This window comes from Pipra filicauda, unplaced genomic scaffold, assembly GCF_003945595.2.
Source record: "Pipra filicauda isolate LSUMZ 115617 unplaced genomic scaffold, ASM394559v2 scaffold171_size1565689_pilon, whole genome shotgun sequence".
NCBI classification, from domain to species: Eukaryota; Metazoa; Chordata; class Aves; order Passeriformes; family Pipridae; genus Pipra; species Pipra filicauda.
In genome coordinates, this window is record NW_024104229.1 from 101417 (window position 1) to 127573 (window position 26157).

At 42.8% G+C, this 26157-nt stretch overlaps 1 protein-coding gene across 1 annotated transcript in view; it reads right to left on the minus strand.

Annotated features, from left to right (window-relative positions):
• Window positions 1–1430: 1430 nt before the first annotated feature.
• Window positions 1431–26157, minus strand: part of CYYR1 (cysteine and tyrosine rich 1) — a 52762-nt gene continuing 28035 nt past the window's right edge. The window contains exons 3-4 of the mRNA XM_039379657.1: window positions 6163–6320; window positions 1431–3086 (exon numbers count right to left, since the gene is read on the minus strand). Coding sequence (XP_039235591.1) covers window positions 2953–3086; window positions 6163–6320 — 292 coding nt within the window. The 3' untranslated portion in view covers window positions 1431–2952. The remainder of the gene's footprint in view (window positions 3087–6162; window positions 6321–26157) is intronic.

The following is a 26157-nucleotide window of genomic DNA, read 5'->3' on the forward strand; positions in this document are numbered from 1 at the left end:
CTCAGACTCCCTCCTCCTCTCCGTTTCTCTCAGTTTTACTTATTTTCACTGCAATCATCACCTCTTTCTGAAATTAAGCTACTCTGTACTAGTTCTACCTGGTTTGCTGAAATGGTAACACCTATGTTTTATGCCTTTAGCAAGGACAAGACATGTGGTGTCCTCTGAAATTAAAATCAATGTCTGGTATGTCCCAGTATTATGTGGATCCGCAGAACATTAATTAACATCAAAAATCAACATTCCCACTGCTGTTTTCAAAGCAAACAGCTCTCACTCAGTACGAAATTCTCAACTTCCCATTTCCATAATTTTCCCTGGAATAAGTCATGTAAACGTTGTAGGTACTTTGGTCACTATGACCTTTATGCAAAATCATCAGAGGCAACACATAATCCCAAGGCTGAGAAATAGGGGACTCTGTGATCAAAGACTTTCAGTAATTTTCCAGAAATTCCTTTTTAAGTAAGAAATCTGTTTCATAACTTGTTCTGACAAATGTCACAGCTGGAGAAATTCTTTCTCTCAGGGAAGATTTACGATCTGTAGGATAGTTTTCTTTCTCTGTAGTCTTCAGAAGAATGGATTCAACACATACAAACTGTTCATTGATTTGATGTTCCGCACAAAGAAATAAAATACAGGAATGAGAAAATGACAATACTCATTATCTACAGGTAATTTTTTGGCACCAAAATATCATCCAGTGTGATCAACTAGAAAGTGCTGAGGTACTAGCATAAAATGATGCAGTAGGAACTGGGTTTTCTGCAGGGAAACCTATGTTTATTCTGTTCTTCATGCTGGTCTCGATGTTGGCAGGCACATCGATAGCAGCAGACGGTTTTGAGTAGGGACTGCCAAAACACCGCACGCAAAAGGTTGCCCCCTTCATGGGAGGATTTCAACTGGGATCTCTTGAGAGGTCGGGCAACAGCTGAAATGTCACAGAAGACAGCACAGAGCAGAATTGTAAGGATAAGCCAGTTCAGGACTTGTCACCTCTGAACAGCAAAACAGAAATGAGAATTTGAGTCTTGTTTACCAGCAGCAACCATAAACCTGGGATGCAGCTCAGTTTTCCTCCGACTGGGTCACAAATGCCTTGGTAGCTAATGGGCTGATGACCCAAGGCTCAGCTTGGCCAAGGGCCACAACACAGATCTTCTGAACTTGTACTGATGAGGACTGAGGCCATCTGTGCTTTTAAGTGGGGTTTCGAGGGGATAAGTTTAGTCAGCCTGCAAAGGACAAATACAACCGCAAAACCTGAGCAAGAACAGTCAGTAAGGTCTTGTTTTGAGAATGCCTTTGAATAACTTTTATGCTCAAAGTTAAATGTTGCTTGAGTTCTTCCCTGAATGAGGACTGAATGCCCAAAGTATCAGACTTGGGGGGTAATGAGAAGTTGTCAGTTGACTCCACAGGGATATGGTACCATGTCTTGCAAGTTGCTTTTTTATTCATTACTACGTGGATACACCTGAAAATAAGATGAGGGCTACAATGGAAAACATTTAAATGCATTCTGATCTCCGGGAATCAGCAGTAACTTTCAGTCTCTCCCTCTGAGATGGACCTGATGTCACGGCTGTCCTGAACTCCAGGTGCTGTATTTTTGGCTATAGCATTCTTAAACTGCCCAGACACTCAATTCAAACTAAGGGCATTCAGCACTTTTACACCGCTGAAGAGAACCACCGTGTTTGTAGTTTGCATATAAATCTCAGAAAAATAACAGTCTTACCACTGAAGGATGATGCTTTAGGCAATAGAATATTCTTTTCTGAAGTCAAACAGCTGCTGCTAAATTATAGTTAGCCTCCTAAAGACATGGAACATTTTAAATCATAAAGGTCTGGACTGTACATAGCAAAGAATAAGTAATTTTGAACAATATGCATGACAAATGCAAAAAGTATTACTTAGTGACCTAGATTTTTAAAATGCCCAAGACAACATTCAAAAGTAACATGATCCTCACAGTCTCTATGCTCATCTCTTTGGTCAGGCTGAATATCCTTATTACCGGTAAACAGTATGACTTGGAAAAAAAAAAAGCCTTTATGCAATCCAACTGAAGACAAACCTGAGATGTTTTAATATTTGGTTTGCATTTCTTCTACCACTTGTGAGTTTTGCCAATTCAGTATTTTTATAATAAAATCCAAGTATCATTTGCTGATAAAAAAGGCATTGTAGCATATTTCCTATGTATAGAGTATTTAAGTCCAGGCAAAAGTAAATCAGCTATAAATTAGTGTATTTCACATACAAAAATGCTCTTTATGTTAACACTTTAGTTTACAAACTAGTCTCAAACTGTCGGCAATTTAAACAACCTGCACTTGGCCAAAAATAATACCCATCGTTTTTTAGTTACTGCATAACTCCAACAGCACTTCTCTTTGTAACATGCTTATCAGACCAATAAGCACAGTGATCATTGGCTATTATTGGCTGGAAGTGGAAAACAAAAACAGCTTCAGTATTCCTTGTTCTTCCTTATTCCTTATTGTTTCAAGGAAGGCATAGTGGTTACTTCAAGACAACAGTTGGCGTTTTCCCCCCGAAATAAGCCTCAGCAGCTGGCTCTTGTGCTTTTGAAACAGCTTGCTGAACCATTTGCACCACTTGCATGTTCCCACACAGGAAAAGCCCCACTCCCACATGCTGCAGCTGAAGATAAGACTGATGCTGAGCACCACTCAGCAGACACCAACTTACAGGAACTGTTTCTTTGGTCATGCATTGTTTAATCACAAAACATGACGGTCCATAATGGACAGGATTTTTCTTCATCCTGAGCTATGGCAACTTTTCCAGGTTATTCCAATGCTGGGCCATACGTGTTGATGCACACCCCACCCTACTTGTCCCTGAGCCGGTAACACTGTCCCAACAGTGCTGGCTGTTGCAATAGGCACTCAATATCCATGTGAAGACATGTAATTATTTCCCTGAATATCCAGGGTATGGAGGGGGTGGGGGATACTGTATTGAAGTCTGTGGGGTTGGAGTATAAGGTGGAGGTAGGTCAGCTGGGTACTCCATTTCGAATTCATAACTGTATGGTGGTGGAGCCACTGCAATGGGAGAAAAAAAAAGACATAGTTAAAAATCTGTTTTTCAGATGCAAGCCTCAAGTATTTCCTTGTTGACATCCAGATTTCCACACAACTGATACAAAATCTCCTGGCAATGCACTCAGTTGTTTTTCAGGCTGCCCTTATACAGTCACTTCACATCAATGCGAGTCTTCGCTTTTTGCCCTTCCCTTCCCTTCCTAGCCGTGTGCCACCAACACGCTGTGCTGCTAACAGTGTTTGAATGTCTGTATAGCAGATGTCGCCATGGGAGGAAGGCTGGGTGTTTATCAGATCCACTCCCTTCCACCTCCTTCAGCAGCAACACGGAATGTATGTTGTCCCAAAACGACAGGGCAGCCAGGGCTCTTGATTTCCACAGATCTCTCAAACACCCTCTGGATCCCCAGGAGATGTGTGACATTCCACAACACGGCAAGCACAGCAGCATCTCACCTCCCAGGGCAAACACTGGACATCCCACCATGGCTCGAGCTGAGGAAGAACAAAGCTTTCCCCTTGTTCATACATACCCATGGGGACATCTGAGGAGAGTCCAGCATTTGTAAACTCGGTCAGGCATTTAGGAGACAACAAAAATATTCACAAGCAACTGAAAACATTTTCTCAACTACTTCTATTCACCTTAGAGAAGACAGATCTGTTCAGTGACAGAAGACAGTAAATGCTGCAGAATGACAGCATGGTAGGAACTGCAGGTTCCCATGTCAACATCCCATTAGAGTAGTCTCTAAAACTTTAAGGTCCAGAGTCTGCTCATGTGACCATGTCGCTGTTAAGGTCCTGAGTCTGCTCATGTCTCCATTTATGTCACCACGGATGCTTTCCTATTCCCTCCCTAGATGTCTCAGGCAGACTGGCAGTGAAATAGCACTTGCATAGAGAGAAAACAGAAGCCCAGGATGTTTGTGATGAGGGGAAGAGACTCAAATCCCAGTGCACCATGGAAAGCACGCCCTGCTCTCCGAAAACTGGGCTGTTGCTGTGGCTGAGGCCATTCCTGTCCAAAACAGAGGGAGGGTTGGTCACAAGCCCTTCAGCCAAAGCCAGATCAATCATTACTCCAAAAGTGTTCATGACAGCGGGGAACACAAAAATCATTTCAGAGCTTCCCCATCCTCTAAAATCTGCTGCTGCTGCTGAGAGGAAGAACTGCTCGAACTAATGTTTGCACCAGGAACTGGGAGCCTGTGGAGTCAAACTGCCTGGAGGTGGAGAGATAAGGGTGAGTCATTGCAGGAGCAGACTTGGGGAGGAAAAGGCTAGAACCCTGGAGTTTTCAGTTTGCTCTTCTTTTTACAGCTTGCAGCGACTATGAGTTTCTGAAGTAGCTCTTCAGCAATACATGGTTGAGAATATTGCTGTTTTCTGTCATTTCACATCTCTCTATGCAAAACAATGTTGCAATTACAAAGATGATTATGGAGGCTTTCAGTTTAACTGTAAAGTAAGAGCATGAGGGAGAAAACAGACACTAAGACTGGTAAGTGTGATAAAGGAATACATAACAAATATTGCATAGCTTGCCTATAAGTATACATAATCCACCTGGGGTTTGCTGCAACCTTTGCAACAGGAGGGAATAAAAAGGCAGGGAATCTCTAAGAGTGGGATGAAGGGACTTCATGCATGAAACACCTTTGCATTTTATTACTGTGAACTCTCAGAGTTATCCCAAGGCAATCGCTCCTGGATTTATAATTAACAATGTCACTGAACTGCATAAACATCATTATGCTGCTTCCAGGGTCTGCTTTGCTCTTCAACAATGCAGCTACTTTCATGTGCTAGGTGGGGAGTCCAGACAAATGAGCCTTGCAGACTCCAGCTGGCTCAGTGCCACCTCTTTTGGTGCTCCTGTTCCCCAGTCCCAGACTGGTGTGAGTTGACAAGTGTGGTGCAGTGGGTGGCTCTGCAACAGAGCTGGCTCAGATATAGCCTGATGTACCAGCTCGCACTCATTACAGACACAACTGCACTGCACCAGACCCACGAGGGGTCCCTGCTGTCCTCTGGGGTGCCCCAGAGCCTGTGACAGCTTATCAGCTCAGTGCCAGACCTGGCTTAGGCTCTGCACCTCCCCTGCTGCTGCCTGCACCTAAAAAACCATTACATCAAAACAGTGTGAACCCACAGAGAAGACTGAACTGAGAACTCCAGTACTCAGCCAACTTTGTCCAAGGCACAACAGGTACCTCTGCACCATGTCCCTGCCCGTGGCAGGGGGTTAGAACCAGAAGATCTCGAAAGTCCATTCCAACCCAAGCCATTCTAAGATCTATGACCACTCTCCAAACTCCTATCAGTTCAGTTCAGGCATGGTGCCAGGCAGATACAGAGAGCTACTTGGATCCAGCCCTGCATCCCAGCCAGCAGTCCCTCCTGGGACACACAGCACAGAACACCCTGCAGAGACGCCCAGGGGGCCTTTGTAGAAGTCATGGGGGATCTGCAGCCCCCAGCACGGCTCAAGAGCTCTGGCCAAGTACCAGCCAGGTCAGGTTGCATTAGACCCCACATCACCACTTTAAGCCTTTGCACTCTGACCCACAGTCCTTATTGTCCAAGTTTTCCCCTCTCTGTGGTGTGCCGGGCCCCCATTATATTGGACAATGGAAAGGAGCTGGCTACATGTGAACAAGAACAAATACAAGAACCAGATCACAAAAGAAGAACAACTGATCTGTTGCCAGAGAGCCTCTGGCTCAGGGAGGTCTGTCCTGTACAATGCAGCACTGCCCTGAGCGAGGACTCAACACGCTCCTGCAGGCACCGCAAGGCACACAGCTGTGTGAGTGTGGCACCTGGCCAGACCTCATTAGCCCACTGAGCAGCTGAATAAATCAGCCCGGGCAGAGTGATGCACTGACAGACACTGTGCACACGGAGCTGTGCTGTGTTCCTCAGCAGGGAGCTGTGCCGTCCCCCTCCGGACAGAGAGGAGCCCCCTGCTGTAGTCACACCTCTCGCTCACTGTGGAGCTGTAAGCACCCAAAGACAACACTCCTGCCATGACCACAGGCACTCTTGCAGGGCTGTCACACTGCCCCCTTACCTGGGTACGTGCTGATGGTGTTGATGTGCGTGGTCCGGATGACCCCTACTCGAGTCCCACGGTTGCTCTTCATGCACATGCAGATACAGATGGCAATCCCAGCTATCACTCCCATTATAAACACTATGCCAAAAACAATTCCAGCTATTGCTGTGCCTCTGCAAGAGGAATGGAAACATGCAGTCAGTCTCAGCCAAATAACGTTTACAAAACAAAATTTTTTTCTCAGGAACAGCTCATATTTAAGAAAATAAATGCATACTGACAACTGAAAATGCTGCAAATTTTGATCCATTGGGGCATGTGAATAGCAAAAGTGAATGATCTCAGAGACCAAAATGAGAAACACTTCCAAAGTTGCCTTTGCAATTGTGCCAGATCACTCTGCTGATTTACCATATATTAAATCCTTCCATTCCAGGGCCATTTGAATTTAACTACTTTTAAATACTATCAAGAATAATTCCTTCTCTTTCCCCTCATCACACAAGACTTTTTTTTCCCTCTAAGGCATTGGTATGATATTCTTTTGAAAAGAAAGCACAAGTTATCCCCAGTAATATATTCCAGAAGCATCCATGTGCATGCTGTGCTTCCACAGGAATACTGTCATTGTTTCATCTTAGGTCAAAAAGTCCTTCTGTTGTGCTTCTAAGCCCACAGATTAAGGAGAGCCTCCTCTTCTCCAGGATGAGTGGCACGAAGTAAAGCGAATGCCCACTCTTTCACACATCTGCCACTGCAGCCAGCACAAGTATTTGAGGCTTATATGATTTCTTTTAAAATGGTCCAGAGGAAATTTAACTCAGCCCCTGAAGTAATGAATCAGACTTTCCTTGAAATTATAACACAGAGAAAGGAAAGAAAGCCTTAGTGCACTGACACATTGGAGAAAAACCTCACCAAGAGGCACTGAAGAGCTCCCAGGAATACTCAGGGCAAAATCAGCCTTTCTGATGAACCCTACTTCACTCAGGTTTGTTGTCAGCCACAGGCAGTGAAGCATATGTTACATGAAAGATGGTATTTACAGCATACCCTTTTATGAAAAAAGCCCAGTGACTTGCCAGAAATATTCCTACTCTGTGCATCTCTTCATCTCCCAGCAAAGTCTTCCAATAGCAACCTTGCTGACAACCTTTTCATTGGATATTTAATCAATCCAAACTGATAGTTTGTGAATGTGAATAAGCCCCAGTAGGAATTACCGCAATCTATAGAATAAAACAAGCTCTGCAATACTAAAAACATTAAAAGGAGTCTAAACCATAGCTTAGCTCCCCCATACAGGCATGGAAACACATAGCAGGCCCAATTTTCAAAATGCTTATAGACCGTTGGCTTCCAAACACTCAGTAAGAGTCAGGATGGACTCAACAGCTGAAAAACAAGACCTTTTGTGTAGGAGCCTAAATATGAATTTAAGAGCTTGTTTTTAGGCCCCAAATATTCAGGAACTTGGCCAAGATTTGCAGTACAATCACTGAATTGTACAGCATAAGTAAACACAGACCACTTGCTGTCTTACTGAAATACACTTCCAGGGAGCTAAATTGTTCTCTGCTGTTACGTAGCAATGAATGAAGAGTGTGCAGGGAGAGCACACTGTTAATATTTTGCAGAATATATAAAGACCTATTTTACAAAAGCTTAATCATGACAGCAAACACCTGGCCATAAAACCAGCAGCTCAAAACACCGATGTGCTAAAGTGTTTTGGTATTAACCACCATGAGTAACTGAGGAACACATCTACAATAGCTTGCATCTAACAAAAAGGAAGTATGATGATCTTGGAAGATGTGATCAAGAGACTTACAGTTTTCCCATCCTGCTCTCTCTGGGAACATTATCACTACCTTGAGAGAAACAGCCATATGAGACAACAGTTTGATTCAGGAGACACTTTAACACAATACTCTCTCCATTCCAGAAAGTTTTCTAATAATACCACAGTTAAAAAATCACAGCATCTCTATTATAAGCAGCAGTGATAAGCTACTGCTCTTGCTCCATCCCCTTAGTGGATGAATTATGTGAGCTCTGCATCCCAGAGTTGCAGGGATCTCGCTTACACTGAAATAATCCCTCTCCCAGGTGGATTCCCAGCAGCAGAACCAGCCACTGCTGACCACTGGCCTCCTGTCCTGAACTGCACTTCTGCTTTGTTCATCGTACACTGCTGCCCAAGCATCCTGGGCATAACCCTGCATCCCTGGGACACTCTGCCCAGCTGATCTTCTCAAATCCCAGAAAACACAACAGTTTCTTGCACTTCCAACCAGCTGCACCCTGAGGAAAACTCAACCTCCATCATAAAAACTCACAGAAGTGGGTAACACGCAGCACATGTCACCTTCCCAGTGCTAGATTAAGATTCCTGGATTAACAAAGCCCATTTTAAACACAGTTTTAAAACTGTTTGTCTCAGCTGTCTCCAAAAGCAAAGGTATCCTGTTTGCTCCAGAAGTGGTCAGCCAGATGCCACATGACATCTGCCCTGAGAGATGTGCTGCACTCATTATGGGTAAGACAGCTGTAGAAAGTCCCTGCATCTGAAGGCCTCTCAGCCTAACCAGAACTATACTGAAAAGTAAGAGCCACTTCTGCCAGCCTAGCAAACCCAGGTCAGTAAGTAAAACAAGGAATTCTAAGGCATTCTTTTGCTGGTCCCTACCATAGCTCCTGCTGGTATAGCCATGAACCAGAAACAAAAATGGTCATAAAAGAAAATATTCACCAGCTGAGCTTTGCTGACAAAACTGGCAAGCGCAAGTCTTGCTCACAGTTCTGAAATCAGGACAAAAAGCAGTTTAAATAGGCAGACCCACTTCTGCCTGTGGATTCAGGTTTTCACACTGCAGTGGTAAATTTAGACCACCTATGGATGGTTACGCAAAGAGAGCCTGAGAGACGGAGCAAAAGATATAGGTCACTTTTACAATCCAGTTACAGCCTGACTGAGTACCAGGATAGAGGTGCTCACGGGTCCCCGTGGGCTTCACATCAGACCCAGTGCCACGCACATGAAACTGTCCCAGGAATCAAGTGTTTGACTCGAAAAGGACCTGTTTGAGAGGACTTAGGGAGATGTACTCTCACACATGTATATAACAGAACACATATATAACACTGTGCCAGTCTCTGACAATGAGTCAAAATGGAAACCCACCATGATTCAGAGACCTGCAGCCTCTCACAATGGCCTCCAGTGAAACCAGGAGCAGTCTGACTCCACATATCAGGTCGCACCTTCTCAGCACCAAATCCTGCCAGGACAATGGTCAGCCTCCATTTCTGCTCCTTGGGTTCTGCCCTAACTTCACATGTGGTATGGCATTGCACTTAAAAAAAGGGAGAAAATATTCTCTCCCGGCCTTCTCCAAAGAGTTGCCTCCTCAGCAACTTTCTGACACAGACAGGTCGGTTTCATTTTTAACTCACTGTATTTCTTCTCTGCAAATCTGTCCAGCCTCATCCTAAACTCATGCAAATTTTAGCATCCACAGCCTCACATGGCAAAGAGTTCCCCAACTTAACTGTAACAGAATCATAGCATGGTTAGGGCTGGAAGGGACCTTAAAGATCATCTCATTCCAAACCCCCTGCTGTGGGCAGGGACACCTTACAGCAGACCAGGTTGCTCCAAGCCTTGTCCAACCTGGCCTTGAACACCTTCAAGTATGGGGCATCCACGGCTTCTGTGGGCATCCTGTGCCAGTGCTTCACCACCGCCTGAGTAAAGAACTTCTTCCTAATATCTAATACAAACATGCCCTCTGTCAGTTTAAAACCACTGTGTGCCTGACAAACTGTCCCCTCTGGACTATTCTGAACTGAATGCCCAATAGTTTCACGTGAGGCTCCCAGCCTCCAGCTCGTCACCCACCAGCAAGCCCTTCCTTCTGCATAGACCATGGTTTTACAGACCTTTAGCATCTCCCCTGGCAGCCAACTCTATGATGTCCTGCAGGAGCCCAGTATCTCTTGGCTGTTCTGCCTACAGAGGGACCTCTTCACACCCTGATTACCCCAGTCACCCCTCCTTGCGCTTTTTCTCAACCTCTTCTGCTGTTTTCTGAGAGCTGCAGAGCTGCACAGTAGCATTTGTTGTATTCTTCACTATTTCCTTCCTAAATAATCCACAATATTAGATTTATTTTTCTCTTGGCTATCAAACAGTGGGAAACTGAGGTTTTATGGCTCTATTTACCACAGTACCAAGTCTCATTTCTGGGAGATAATGTCCGTCCAGAGCCCACCAAGTCATGTGGGAGTTTGGGTTGTTTTCCCCTGGATGCATTATGTAGTATTTACAGGCCCTGGATTTTCTGATACAGTGCCTAGGCTTGTGTCCTCTACTGGAGGACACAGGCTCAAAGTAGCACAGGTGAGCTTGAGCCACCAGCTTTGCCAAAGCCCAGCTCACTCTATAATACTGTATCAATTTAGAAACTATCATTGCAGAGGGGGCAGTGCTCTGCATTTATATTGGCATAAAGGTCTTTTCATCCTGTAATTGCTCACGTTAGCAATTTTACAGCAATTTGATCGAGCATGGCAAGTTGTGAGAAGCATGTGAGGATCAGTATTCCCACTCTGCCTTCACTATATTCATTACCATATTACTGCAAGGAAGACACGCCATTCTCAGTCTTCTCTTTGCTCAGCTGATCTCTTCCATCTCATCATCTTTCCTAATTTCCAGTACTTTATTAGTTCTCCAATTAATTTATTGCCAACTCTGTATCTATGATTTGCTGGCACTGCATCTCTAGAATAATATTAATAACAATGCATGCGATGCACTTTGGAATACTACTGCTAATATTAATAAATGCCCTTTATTTTTTTTCCCCTTTCAGGCATTCAAAAAGAAGCTGATAAGGGATTTTTTTAAACTCATTCTCTGAGATAAAATAAAACACAAAAAAATCGATGATCTTTGATATTCTGATCCAGCCATTCATGTTTGGGAAAAAGTACTCCTTGGACTCTTTAATCAGACTTGATGTGATTTTGGAGAGAGGCGGTGTTGGGCTATTTACTTGATTTGGTTGGCAAACCCCGGGTTACTTGGACCGACAGCAGAACTGCAGCAGGGTCACGTGCCATTTCCTCCTGCCTCCACCAGAGCAGGTAGGCCTGTTCTGGAGGGTTTGCCCCTCCCCACAGTTGTCCCTTTATTTTCATAAGGACAAAACCACCTAGTGACTGATCCTTTAAGAGACTGGCTTTGCTATCCAGGGCATTTTGGCTTTACAGTTCGGGTGCCTTGAGAACCTCACAGCAAAAGCTGATGGAGGAGTGGCCGAGTCAGCTGGGTACCCCAGGGCTGAGCTAGCAGCCTTCTTACAACAGTTTTACAGCCCTGGAACACAGACACCAGGGTAGAGTGGACTGAAAAGCCATCCAAATTGGAAATCAGTTAAGTAGTCAAGAGAGCTACTGCCTCCTGTTTTAAATCAAGTCATTAGTTTACAGAGTGGCATCTCAAGTGGACCAGGCTTGCCTCTGAGATTCTGTTTTGCAAGGTGTACTTACACAAAATTCCAACTAGTACTTTTTTAAAACACACTTTTTACCACAGGGAGGAAGGTGATGACTGTCTGCTTCCGTAAACAAATCCTGTCTGCCCATGTTAAAACTCGGTACAGACTGTACTTGGACAGTATTTCCCTTCTTTCACTCCTTATTATCCTGTATTTAAGGTGTGTTGTAAATGCCTAATTCCTTCCAAATAGATTCCTCCGTGCCATTCCCTCTCTACCTTGTTATATTTGTAGGACTATTAACTCAAGCACCGAATTACCTTGAGTAGCAGCTGTACAATGAAAAGGTAGTGGGTAAACCTCCCTGTCCCAGCTCCATGTGGACAAGTCACCGCTCTGAGACTGCTCCCTGTTGTTAAGCTACATAATCTTGCACGGGGTTAAAGGATATGCTGCCTTTCAGTACTGCCAGGGCCTGAGCAACAGGGTACCTTCTACAGCTTGTTAAAAGGCTGCCGAGCCACTGAAGCGTAACTGTGGCACACTTGCAAAACCAGAGAGAAATATCACATTAACTGTGAACCCAAAGGATATGTAATTACAGCTTGTTCTGGTTTGGGCTATCGTCAGACAGACTTTTCAGACAATTTGGCTTTTGAAAAATACGTACACATTTTATGCTTGCTTCCCCTATGCCAAACCATACGCTGCTCTCCCCAACACACTGCCAGAGGTGCCGCTTGGCCAGCAGTGCTGCAAAAGCGCTTCAAATAAGCAATCCTGGAAAGGCCATGGTAGCTGCCACAGTAAAAGGAGCATATAAGAAGGTGAGCTCTTGCTCTAGCTGCTCCCCCTGCCTGAGATCCTCCTGCACCCCTAGACAGAGGGGTTAGAGGGAGGGATGCCATCACTTCCACCCTGTTTATGACTCAGTGCAGGCCTGGCCCAGAAACAGTTTTACGGACAGAGGGAATGATGCATGAAACAGAGCTGGGGAGAGCACACTGAAATATAGCAAGCACAATGCTTAATATACAGCAGTGTTAATTGATCACAGCTAAGCAAATACATTTTGATCAGTCCCAGCTTGTCCAGCATTTTCATCAGACCAACATGTGCACACATGCAGATGCTGGCTTTGAAACCCTGAGTCTATCTGTCTGGCAGTTCCAAAATTTCAGAACATTGCCAGAATCTGAAAAAACCCAACCCAACAATGCTGATTTGAATTAAAACAAGAGATTAAAAAAAAAAAAAAAAATAAAGGTCAGAAATACATAAGCAATGCAGGGGAAGTTCTTTTTTTGACCTTTTATGTGAAAGAATTTGGATTAAGCTATTGCAAGGTTTCCAGTTACCACTTTTCACCCTCATGCTCTCCTGCTGTTTCTCTGTCCTTGTTTTGCAGCAGCTCCTCTCGCCCCACCTTTCCCTCTCAGACATCCTGTTCCCTGCAGTCATGACCTTCCCTGGCTCTGTAATGTGCTTCACATGCTTCCCTGGAAAGGAAACAGAAGCCATAATGCAATTTCCACTTTCCAAAACGTTCCTTGCTGTGCTCAGAAATTCAAGGCCCAACCTGATGTTTACTTAAATAGAAAAACGTGGCACAACTGTACCTAACACAGCCTTTACTTTAATGTAGGGATATTTATTTTTTTATGCCAGCAGTCTTGCAGTGTTGCCTGAGCCTACCACATAAAATCCTTTCTGTATCAACAGCAATGGGAGAGGCTGAAATTACTGCCCAACTTCCAGCCCTCTGAGCATCAAAGCACAAGAGGGGTCAAGATGAGATGGTGGGCTTCCAAGGCAACCACAAAGTTAATAAGCCCTGGTTATAGCTCACTTTTGGCAACTGGGTTACTGAGTGTAGACACTTAAAAGAATCCAGAAATATTATATTTCTAGTAATTCTTAACATGCTCTTTCTGACAGTGATTTTATTTATACTAGCTTCTGCAAATGCTTGCACATTCCATGAGCTCAGTGCAGGTGAATCCTGCAGCTCCCCTTAAGGGAAGCTCTTGCTGTAGGAGCCTGACTTACTATTGTGACTTCTGGACATCTTTACTTGTCAGATCCAGAAATCTCTGAGCTACCGACAGTCAAACCAGCCTAGTTTTACCCAGGCATATATCTAGACTGTATTTTTACCCAGCCTGAAGCCAAGCCTGTCAAGTCATGATTGCCAGAAAGCGTGATGGTTCAGCACCTTTTGGCACATCTGCTGCCTGCTTTGTGCCTTTGTAACAAATCCCAAGGACAGCCTGATTTGACGTGATTTTGATGTGCCAGATTTTTGGTCAGTGAAACAAGTGTGCAGACACTTGAAAGGGAAAGGGTCAAAAGACGGGGCTCTTAACTCTTGCTTTGTGAGGCAGAAGAGCACCAAGGCAGGATGGAGGTAATGCACAGATTAACTGATTTTAAAAAAGGAGGAACTGCAATGGTTGTATGAAAAAGAGTAGTTCCTCAAGATTTCCAAGGCAATAGGCTAAAGAGAGAATAATGTCTCGATATGGAAACCAATGGAGAGCTCTGCCATGCTCCAGGACATCTTCCGTGCCCTCCCTTAGTTTTACTGCTGTGCCAACAAGCAGGAGATACGTCTTCATTGTTTCTCACAGCTTTACCTATTCCAGTCAACTTCACTTGCAAAGTTTTGCATGGTGAAGGCTGGTCCTTACTTTCTTTAATTTTCTCCACGTAACACTGTTTCCCTGACAGCCTTTTCTGTGCCATCCAGCCACTATCACCAGCACTGCAGCATGAGCTTGTGTTCTGGCACAGCAGAGACCAGGACTGGGTGGCTCAGGGGGGCAAGGCTGGAAAAAAATTCCCCTGCCTGTTCCAGGTGGCAGCACTAACACATACCAAACTCAACTGACCATGTATTTCTGGCTAAAATGCAACAACTGAGTGAATCGAGGTAAAAACATATTATTTCCCCTGCCAATTAAATCCTTTCCATAACAGGGTTCTCTTTGAGAAGCAAAATGCCAATGAATATAACTCTAAGATGCAGCTCTTACAGGTTGTGTCCCTGGACTTTCTAGGATTCCTTCAGGGGCTACCAAAGAAGGCCATGGTTCAAGCATTCAGTCTCAAAATACTCTTAATGGAGGCAAAACCCCAAACTTGGCATTCATTCTGTGCTTCATATAAAATTTCATGTTGCTGGCCAAATATCTCCTTCCCTATTATGGGAAAGTTGAGCCCAGCAGAAGCATTTTTTTCCTTCTTGGTGGTCAGCTCTGAAGACAAAAGTAGCCTAGAAGCCAATCTAGTAGCTTATGTAAATTGCTAAAACACATTTTTAATATTGAAAGATTCTGCCTAAATGCCATGTAGCCCCTAAATAAACACATGGTGAGTCACTTCAAAGAAGTGCACCATCAGCTCCCAACAGAGACAGCCAAGCCAAATGTGAGAGGAATGAAGACCACAGAGCACAGAGGGACAAGCAACCAAGAAAGTGCCACAGCCTAGATATTACAAAACTGACTACAGCCCTTTCTTGTGCAAACTGAAATAGAAGAGCATCACAGAGACTCTCATCCCTGAAATGCTCCCTGCTCATTCAGCCCATTTTTCAGGAGCCCATCATTTTCCCTCAAGGGGAATCACAGATCTTCCCCTGGTATCTTAGAATATATCCTCATACTCTATTTAAAACCTGAATGGTACCTCAGATCATCCAGAGCAGTTTCTTTTCAGGAACACACCGTTTCTTCCTAAATTGCCTCTCCCTGAAATAAATATTGTCCTGGGAGAGATCAGGACACACCTGAATGCAGCAGTGCCAGGAGTGCAAACCATAATTATCCACAACATCACTGGAAAGGCATCAAAAGGTATAAACAAACTGGAGGCTTTAGCTCTCTCTACACCTTCTGGAAAGACCAGCAATGCTCCTGCTCCTTTTAATGGAATGTTGTGTGGACATCAGTGTGGTGAGCGAGGGAGCACCGGGACCCACTTCCTGAAGCAGAGTCAGGGCTGGTGCCAGTTCCTGGTGACAACATTTGCAAACAGAAACCAGCTCTGATGGTGAAGAGCCAAGCCTCTTCCACACATGACACGTGTCAAGCTTTGCAGAAACTGGAATTCATGGTCCTCTCCTAACTAATAGCATTGCTTCAGCTCTTCTCTTTCACTGACATTAATGAGCTATAAATCACGCCTGAAGCAGAAGCTTATTAACTTTTCTCTTTTTTTTTTTAAATTATTGGAGATTGAGGGAGGATGAAGGACAGAATTTTGCCATATGATGCAACAAAGAAGAGGAAGATTGTAACCAAAAAATCCTTTTCCACAACAACAAAGTGAAAATAACGTAGAATAAGACAAAGCAATAAAATATCTGAAAACGAACAGCTGCCCGCAAACAACACTACTTTATGGAGCAGAAAAAAAATGCCTTTTGACATTTTCAGAAATCTGATTCTCAGAACATAAACTGCCTCCAAAATGCATCTATGATTTATTAAATTTCAACTCAAATTAGAAGATTTTACTGCTTTTAGAATTCTATGTATTAGACAAATGGCAAGGATGTAGGGAGGGGGTTGACATTGAATAATCTGGAGTGGTTCTTGAATGATCTGGGAGAAAAAGCCTGGATTAAGAGATTAAAAACCCAGCATCATAAATTATTTGATTCCATTTTAAAAAAGAAAATCATAAAATGTGTGCATTGCCTGAGTAACAGTGCAATAGCATTTTTAAGTGCAGTGCTAGCTAGTATTGTATATTTTGAGACTAAATAAATCTATCTGAGCTTTGAATTATCCAGCAAAGGGATTTTTCCCTTATATCTTCCAATAAAAATAATAAGACACTGTGAGTTTAATTTTAGAAATTCTGAAGCAAAGTGAAAGAAAAAAAATGTTTTTCATCTTCTCTTTCCATCTCCTTTTTCTAATGTACTTTAATATTCAAATCCTACCCCATGAAAGCAATAAAAGAGCCTCTTCGGCATTCTTTTCTTTCTGTCAGATTTATAGCACCAATTCCATCTTTCTTTCTCATTCTCTCTTCCCAGGTGCTGTGTCAGAGCTTATGTGGGCCACAAAGACCCACTGAGGCTAAGCCAGCAGACATTCTGGCTCTAAATCACCATTTGCAAAAACCTACAATGAACTTGAAAGTATTTACATAAGTCTTTGCAGGATTCAAACCTTATCGTGTAGCATAAGCAAATTATGGTTTTAGTGGCTTGGAATACCCTCATTAAGCATGCATGAAGTGCCATTTACAAATGTAAAAGGAGTTAAGTGCTTGGGTATATGAATCATTTTATGTTTCTGGTGGAAAGGACTATGAGTCAGAAAACTAAAAAAACATGAAAATTCAGCCATAGTCACAAAAACATGCCGTGGCTCTTACAAGTTCCATAAAACGATGAAAGCTGCTTTATCTGAAGGCAGCTATGCTGAGGATGCAGAAGTCACCACACGATAAAAACGTTTGCACACACTACATTAAGTACCGTCGAGCTAGGTTTGACCTCTCCCACCTCAGGAGATGACTGGGGGCTGGAGAAGAGCCAGTTACTGATGAATCAGCAATAACTTCCCTTGCAAGTGCATGAAATCCTTGCTCATCTGCCTGCACGGCCCAGAGGGAGGACAGAGAAACCCCATCGAGCAGCGAGGGAACGCGGACGGAGGACCCAGTCCCTTCCTCCCCTTGCCCAGGAGAGATGGGACACTGCTTACTCCGGTAGAGCTGTGCAGAAGAGACCCCTTTGCCCTGGTCCCTTCCTCACAGTTTTGGTGTCATTTTTCCTTGCTTTTTATGCTAATGAGATGTAGCAAATAAAGTGCCCTGATTTCTTTAGGCACAGAGCCTAATGCCTTTTCCCCTCTCAGGCAGGGAAGGTGAGAACTGCCTTCCCTGAGGGCCTTGCTTGCAAACCTCGAAACAAACTCAAGCATATGCTTAGGTTTAAATATCGCACTCCCAATGAAGCCAACAGACTTCATGTGCTTTGCTGAATAAAAGCCTAAATCCACTGCCTGTCAGACGATTAAAATGTTATCCTTCCATTCCAGTTTTGCCTCAGGTAACAGCTTTGACGCTCGCTTGACTATTCAAAATGAAATGCTCTGCTCCCTCCTCTCAGAAGCCCGAGGAAGCCTGGCAGAAGGCTCTCCCATGCTGTGATTATCACATTTGACAGCAGTTAAACACAACTGGGAACACCAAAGTGCAGACAACCTTCAGGTGTCCTTCGCCATCCCGCGCGCTCTGGTAAATCCATGCCCTTTAACAGGGCTCCAGCATCCGTTGTGGCTCCGTGAAGCAACAATGGCATCCACAAGCCAGGAGGGCTTGTATCCACGCAAATATCTCTGGCAGCAAAACCAGAGATGTAGTGACAATCTGAAGTACTTTGACAGAACAATCTGTAAACACAACACTTTGTTGAAGCTTCCCTTGAGGCTTTAAGTACTGCTGTCATGTCATGACCTGCTACTAATCTAAACTTGACACCATTTTGCAACAGCGTGAAGGAAGAGACTGAGTGCTGTTATATGGCTTGCAAAATATTCAAAACTTCAAAAGCATCGACAACATCTAAACCACATATTAATACAGTTTTCAATAAGATATATGCTCATGGGGTCCATTACAGTCACTTCAGACACATGTGCAACTGCTGGAAAGAGCAGACAGGTCAGTAAACAGCGTGGTCAAGTAGCACAAAAAAATGTTTCCTCAGGAAACCAGACTGAATTCTGTTCCTTGGCATAAGAAAAGCATGTACCCCACTGCCTAAAGGAGAATTACTCTTTTAAATTAAGAAATGTACTTTAGTGTGCACAGTTAACTAATACACTGAATGGGAATACTGTGATACATACAAGGATGTATACTCTGCCATACAGTAGCTCCTCAAAACAACTCCAGTCTGGAAACCATCACTTAAGAAGGGATGAAAAAGTTATTTCACAATTTTATAACAAAATGGCTCATTTAGAGTCAATTTAGAGGTATATTACTAGAATTAATGCACTTGTAGAGGAAGCTTGCAAGAAAAAAGATTCTCAGTGATCAGAAGAATAAGGCTGTAGAACAGCTTTCCAGTAGATGCAGCAGGCATGAGCTACTGGAGAGGTGTGAACGTTGAGCTTGGCACATTTATGGGCTGCCTGTGAAAGCAGGAGCCTGGTTGCAGTGACCTGGGAGTGCAATGCAAGCAAAAGTTCTGAATTCAGAGCTAAGCTGCAGTAGGTATGGAAAAAAAAAAGCTCAAAAAAAAAAAACATCAAAAGGACTCACGTCTCTCTGAGTCAGCGCTAAGTCACCAAAGCTCTCAGAAAGCTCTGGGCTCAGAGATGGAGAGAGGGATCTAATTAGCAGCCTCCATTTCAAACTTCTCTAAATTTTTTTTTTCTCTGAAGCAGCTGCATGCATCAGCTGTTTCCATACAAAACACAGGAACACTTTTGCCTTAAGATAATATTTACTCCAGCACAGACATTTTCATGCCATCAGGACAAACAGAGGTGAGATAGTACCCTTGAGACAGGTCTCATGGCATAGGAGTGGTGTTCTTGGTCACCTTCCTGACGGTATCAGAAGCATGTCACAGACCAACCAGCCTGAACTGCTCAATTAAACTAATTGGACTGTACAGTAAATTTTCTGAGGTACAAAGTAGAATTACACTTTCCAATTCTGGGGAAGACAATTGGTAAATGAAAGAACAGAGTGATGTGAAGCAAAAAGGTAGATGGTACAATAAAGTAAAGAAAGTAAAAAATGGGAATCTGAGAGCAACTACATTGAAGAAGCAAAGCGGCTAATAAAAGAAAGAATTAATTGGTCCTCCCTGAGCTGCTGAGGATCTCTCTTCGCGCCTTTCGAACTTCAAAGGCTACTTGCACTCAAAGGCCGAGCTGAATGCAAAGGTCCTGACTCAACAAAACACTTCACCACTTAGAGTCAAACATATGTTTAAATGTTTTGTGGCACAGGCACTCCAGAGCTTAAGGGGAACGAGGAAAGCAGGAATAGAAAAATAAGTGGTAGAGACTTGGCAGAGGCTGCAGAATGTACTGCGCCTGGTACATGACATGAGCTGAAATGGAAAGAGCTGGGACAGAGTTAAGAATTAACAGGGTTTTAAGAACCAGCAGTCTAGATGACATAGTGGCTGAGAAGGTCTAATCCTGACATGAAGCTAATGAGGCACACTGATTTCTCTAGAGCAGATCAGAATTTCATGAGCAGTGGTGCTCCCCTTCAGCTCGTGCCTCGTTTTTCAGGCAATGGCCTTGCTGCTTCTCAATCTTTATGTGAATCAGTGAACATTTCAACCAGACTGGAAGTTTGGCACAGGTATCCTTTAGGAACAGGACAGCAATGGGGCGGCAATGGGAATGTTTCAATTCCAAACACCTGACACAAGAGCATCTAGAAGTATGAGAAACACACCAGAAACCCACGGCTGTATCACCTGGCACACACATACTCCCACCACAGAATGAGATCCTGCCTCGGGATGGCCACATGATGAAGACACATCCAGACACAGAGTGCAAAAAGACCGATGGAGAATGAGAACAGCAGTTCAGCCAGCTGTATTAATTAGCAAATTAGATGCTCTCGTACATGAGGACTTTCAATCGCTGCACAGAAGCAATGCACCACCAGGAACAAGAAAAAAAATTTAAGACTTCAAAATCAGGAGGAGAGCAAAACATTATGGTGTATAATGAAGAAACTAGAGAAAACAGGGAAAAATATGAAGCTGTTTCATCTTACAGTTCTGATTTTCAGACTTTTTGTAATGGGCATCTTACACTCTGAGAGGCTCTTTGGCAGTTTCACTATGACACACTTCAGCGATGCATGTATGCCTGAACAAAAACATGACTTATCAATCAGGCTAATGCATTTTTATCTGCCTGTTTTTAATAGTACCCTCTTGTCTATACCCCTGAATGGAAGGTGAAGTCGATACAAAACCCATAAAGCAAGAGAATACAATAACTGGTGTATGTGACTTAATGGTGGAATTTAATGGATGTATTTCCTGCCATAAAAATGGACTTCTGCCTTTCTTATGACCTGCCAGCTTGTGAGTAATGAAGTTTGTCATCTTCTAGCTACTTAAGTATTGTAATGGTTCTGTAGTTTGGTTTTGCTTAGGAGTTATTTAATAATCCTTTTTTCCGCATTGTATTTCTACCCTCCTTTACCACATAGATTATTGTAAAGAAAGCTATTTACAACTTCTTTTTTTTTTTCTGATCAGAGAACTCGTGGATAATGTAACACACATGCCTTCATGTTTTATAAGACCTTCATTTCAAACATCAGGATATCACTTGATTTTTCATATCCTTCATCTTCTGCACTCACCAAAGACAGCAAAGCTCCTAACAGGACTATGTCAAGGACAAATCACCATTATTTTTAAGAAGCAACTGTCATTTTTAAAAGTAAATATAAGATAGTGAAATAAAAAGTAATCTGTCTGTATTTCTAACATCTAAGTTATTTATTTTGGAATAACTGGTCAGTACATGCTGCATAATACAGTCATCACAGTAAGATATAAATACTACAGCTGCCAAAAAAGTAGAAAGAAGTATCCATGGAATCATTTCGGTCCCACTGTGCTTTTGCTTTCCATTATAAGCAACTTCTCTTGAAAGGTGTTTCATCTATTTCAAAATGTTTTTACAAACCTCTAATTTCTTTAATGGCTTTGGGGATTATGACCCTCCCAACACAAGCCTATCAGATAATTCTCAGATAAACATCTGTTTAGAAACTGAAGGTTGTGCTAGACCTATTACCAGATTATGGGTGGTCTGGAGATCCTGTTGTAAACATTAACTTCTGGGATGTAGAGAAACAGATAAATTAAATCCTTCCATTTCAAAACAGCAATTTAACAACGTTATTTTTTCCTATTTTTCTCCCTTCAAAATCAGGGTTCAGAAGATTTCGAAGAAAAAGGTTTTCATCAGTAATGAGCAGCTTAGCTGAAAGCTCACAGATTTAAACCATGGCATTCTTTGTTCCTATTTAATTGTCAAAAGGAACAGCCATGTTTTAATTTTGCCTTTTCCTCATTTACCAATTGCACAGAGAGCTGTTTCATTTACCATACATAGTTCCTTACAGAATTAAACTCTACAAAACCAAAATTGTAAATCCTGATCAGTCGTAAACAGTTCAGACTACCAGCAAGCAGTTAGGTCTGAACTGCAAGAGTTTAAATGTGTCAACACAGAAGTCATGATCACACACTCTGCTTTTCCTAGTCTTACAGTTGTGCTGGATTTCCACACCAGACTGGGTTTTTGACTGCCTTTGACCAGCATTTTGCACTGTGCTTCTGCTCAGCCTCAGTGAACACACCATCTCGGGGTGAGGGAAATCTCTTTCCCAGCTTCCTAAAGAGCCTCACCTCTTTTTAATTAATCAACACCATGCATGTGTGACAATATTCACAATACAGAAAACAGCTTCTTCTTTCTTTCCAGAGGACAAAAAAGTTGTTCCAGATCCCCAGCTGGCTTGAGAGAATGTGGAAAATGACAAATATTAATGCAGATGGCTCACCAGCCAAGGACCTTGCTTGGAGGGTTTCAGAATAATTTCTCTTCAGTAGCCTTCAAATGACCCTTACTGTACTTCCTCTGTGCAAAACTGTAGTCAGTGAGGGAAGAAATAGTTTATCCAAATCCTAGCACTGTACCAAGGAGGTACTGACACACAGCCCAGCACACACTGGAGCAAGGCAAAGTGTGAGGAGGAAGAGCAGTGAAGATGAGCTTTTATGGACTGACCATACCCTCATTCCCCATCCTCCTGGGTCACTCAGAGTGGGAGGCAGAGTAGCTGAGGATGAAGGAATGAAGTTGAGCTTGGGATAAAACCTAAGGGAGGAGAAGGGGGAAGGGGAAGGTGTTCTAGTTTTTGTCTTGTTTCTCACCCTTCAACTCTATATTTAAATTGGCAATAAATTGAATAAGTTTTCCCCTAGTCGATCCTGTTTTGCCAATGATGGCAATTGGCAAGTGATCTTCTCTTTTTTTGTCGTTTTGATAATGTTAACGTGACTTCCAAATCAGGGCAGTAGAAAGTTCTGCCTCTTCCAAAATTTTCTGCTTGGTGAGAGCAAATACGAAGCAATTCCCTATAGAGGTATCAGAACTGGCACAGAGCAGCAAAGAATACATCATATTTAAAAATGTAACACAGGTGCTCAGAGGTTAACCTCACCTATTCTGGTCTCAAGCTGACATGACATAAAATCAGTGGTAGAACAGCTTTTGTGAACCGAGTTGAGGGAACAGGCCATTCATTAAAATGTCATACTGAAACACTGGAGATAAGTGACAATAGTTTAAAAAGAAAAGCAAAAATAGAATTGAGAGGCAAAAATTTTCCTATTTGGCAGTGCAATAACATTTACAAATATTTGATAGTTGCTGGTTAACCATCATTTCCAGAAAAAAACACCACAACAAAAATGTCCATGATTTAATAGGGAAGGAGAAAAAAAAAGGCAAATCCGACAGCACAAAAGGAAAAGAAACATTCTCTGTCTATAAGGCTGAACTCAGCAAATCCTGATGTACCATCTAAATTTATGAAGATAAAGCCAAATCACACCTCTCACCAATTTCTGTGCCCACTCTGTTAACCTTCTACAGGGAAAACTTAGGTGCTTTTTTTAGTATGAGTGCAGCATCCTATTATATGGAGCTGTGAAAGAAAAAGTGCTAGAAGGGCAAAGCTGGGAAGTGCAGCCAAGAAAATCATAGCCTAAAAGTGACAGTGGTGACAGAAAGAAGATTTACTGCTGTCATGGGGCTAAACAGGGAGAAGTAGATGGTATTTAGTCCTTTTCCACCCTACCAGTCTCCACTCCTGGGGACAGGATCTGAGTAAGTTTGACTGAAGCAATCAAATAAAATGGAGATGTCATGCTGGAAGGGACAGCATGGCTGGACAAACCAGAGGTCGAAGGCTGGATTGTGCCTCCAGTGCCTGTTAACTCTTCACTATCTGAAAAGACAAATTGATTATTTATCCATTTACTCCTGTGTAGCAGGTTTACGTTGCCAAGATAAACACTAAAAATCACATTTTTTAAGTTGTGGAAGTTGATAGTGGTGTCCCTAACTGGGTTTTACAAATCTTGTCTAGAAGAGTAAATTAGCTTTATAAAAGCACTCCTGTAAGGTAAGTAAACAACAACCCTGTTTTACAAAAAAAGAGAAGGCACAAAGAGGTTGAACTGCAGCAGTTCCTGAAAAAATAAACCCAGGATTTCAGGTCCATGCATATATTACCTGATTCACAGAAGAATTTATCTCCTTACTGCAAAACAAAGCTTTCTAATTTCCAAGCATTTTACTGCACTGATGTGAAGATACTGAAAAGCAGAGCTAGAGGCTTCCTCGACAGTCAGAGCACAAGGATCTGTACAGAAATACAGAGCCTGAGGCAGGCCATAGGATCCTTTCCTTTCCCTCAGCATATGCATTCAAAGCATCTAGCACAGAAAGAATGTGCTCCAGAAGAGCTGAAGACCCCTCCAGTGATGCAGTTTGACTCCAGGCTTGAATTTCTTTCACTAATTGCAAGAAGTTCCCACCCGAAGAGGCTGACAGAGGTAAATAAACATACAGCAGTTTGTGGTTACCAGCCAACTTCCATCATCCTTTAATTTGGATCTGGGCTAAATATGAACCAAAACTGAAGAAGTTATGGGTCAGGGCATTGATGTATAAGCAAGGCTGGCAACAAATACAAAAGTGCAGCCCCAGAACACAGTACAGGTAGTTCCAATCTCATCCAGGCATTTCAGTTAAAAAAAACAACTTTGTGTTTATTGGATGCTTCCCCTGTCTCAGGCACTGTGGCAAAAAGGACATTTATTGAAACACTAACCCTTGATGTGCTCAAAACAGAAGCATCCATGGCTGCAGATAAGCTACTGTAGCTGCTGGAAGTAGTAAACTTCAGGCATTTCCCCTCTTTTGTACAGTAACCCTTAGATTTTGACTGTAGGATGAACGGAACGAAGGAATCTAAGGCAAAGAATAGTGCTGTAGGTTTGCTTATTGTGTAAAAGGGGGGAAAAGAGGCCTCCAGCTTTCTTGGAGTCCAAATAAATACAGAATACTCCTTTTTCATGGCACTTAGTCATGGGGCAAGAAGGTGTGGGGAATGGAGTTACTCCGCGTGAGAAAACGCATAGATTTTCTCACCTATCTGTTAATAAACAGGGAAAAAAATCTGGTAGCAGATTCCATTCCTCATAGTGTTTTTTACTTTGGTGTGACCATTTGTATTCATGTGAAATGACAGTACCAAGCCTGCAAATAAGAAGGGCAGGAGATTACACTTCCTTTGCTCCTGTATAAACACGCACAATGAAAAGCAGGGGCGGAGGGGGAGAAGAAAATTGGCATTCATGGTAGAAGTGGTAGGAAAAAGGAGGTTGTAATGCTTCCATGAAATTCTCATGGCAGATTGCAGAAGAGCATTTAAGCACAACACCGAGACCTTCCTATGCTGAGATCCTGTGGGCCACGCATGGCTCTAAGCCCCTGTCAATCTCTGTGATGCTTCTTCTTTCACACAACTGGTGCTGTAGCAAAGAGTGAGTTCTTTGACAAGCAACAGGCATTTCTCAGAGCAGCATTCCACGTTCAGACCTTAAAAAGCCAGGAGTGAAATGGTGGCACAAATGTAATGCAAGAAGACAGTACCTGCTCCTCTGGGAATCATAATGGTACTGCCATGCACTTTTGAGCCAGGGAGAAAAGCCAAGAGGGTATATAATAAAATATATTTTGTAGAACAAGTCTGATCAAAATCCCCACTAATGTGTTCCCCTCCTCCTTCAGCATTTCACTTCTTTTAATGCTTGTGTCAACTTCCCCATGTTTCAAATAAAGCAGGAATTATTAATGCATTTTCCTCAACTTCAGGAACCAGGCAGGCTCTTGGCTCGGGACTTGGTGATTGGAAACATTTATTTTACCTCAGCATTGAGTCCGTATGAACACAAAATGCTGTGGAAGCCACGATGGCATTGGCAACATAATTCTTTCCCTATTATCTATGCAGTGTAAATCCAACCTTTTCTGAAATTCATTGCCTGTCAGGCAAAACTATCCATGCATTATAAATATCTCAGAGTTGGACACAAGATTACTGACTCCCTATTTCCTTTGTCATGGAAGCTCTGCATTCCTGGCAAACAATAAAAAAAATCACACATCTCTCATAAAGTAAGACCTCTCAACTATGTTTTTATTTACCATTTCTGAGCACTGACTCAAAGTTTGGCATCAGTATAAGAGTCACTCTTGTTCTCCTTTCTCATCAAGTTCTGAATTTGTTTGCATTGTTCATAAACTACCTTCAAAATGACACAAAGAGAGAGCATGCTTCACAGCAAGCACAACCACAGGACAAGTAACAGCATGGGTTATAAAGAGGGTACATACCAGTC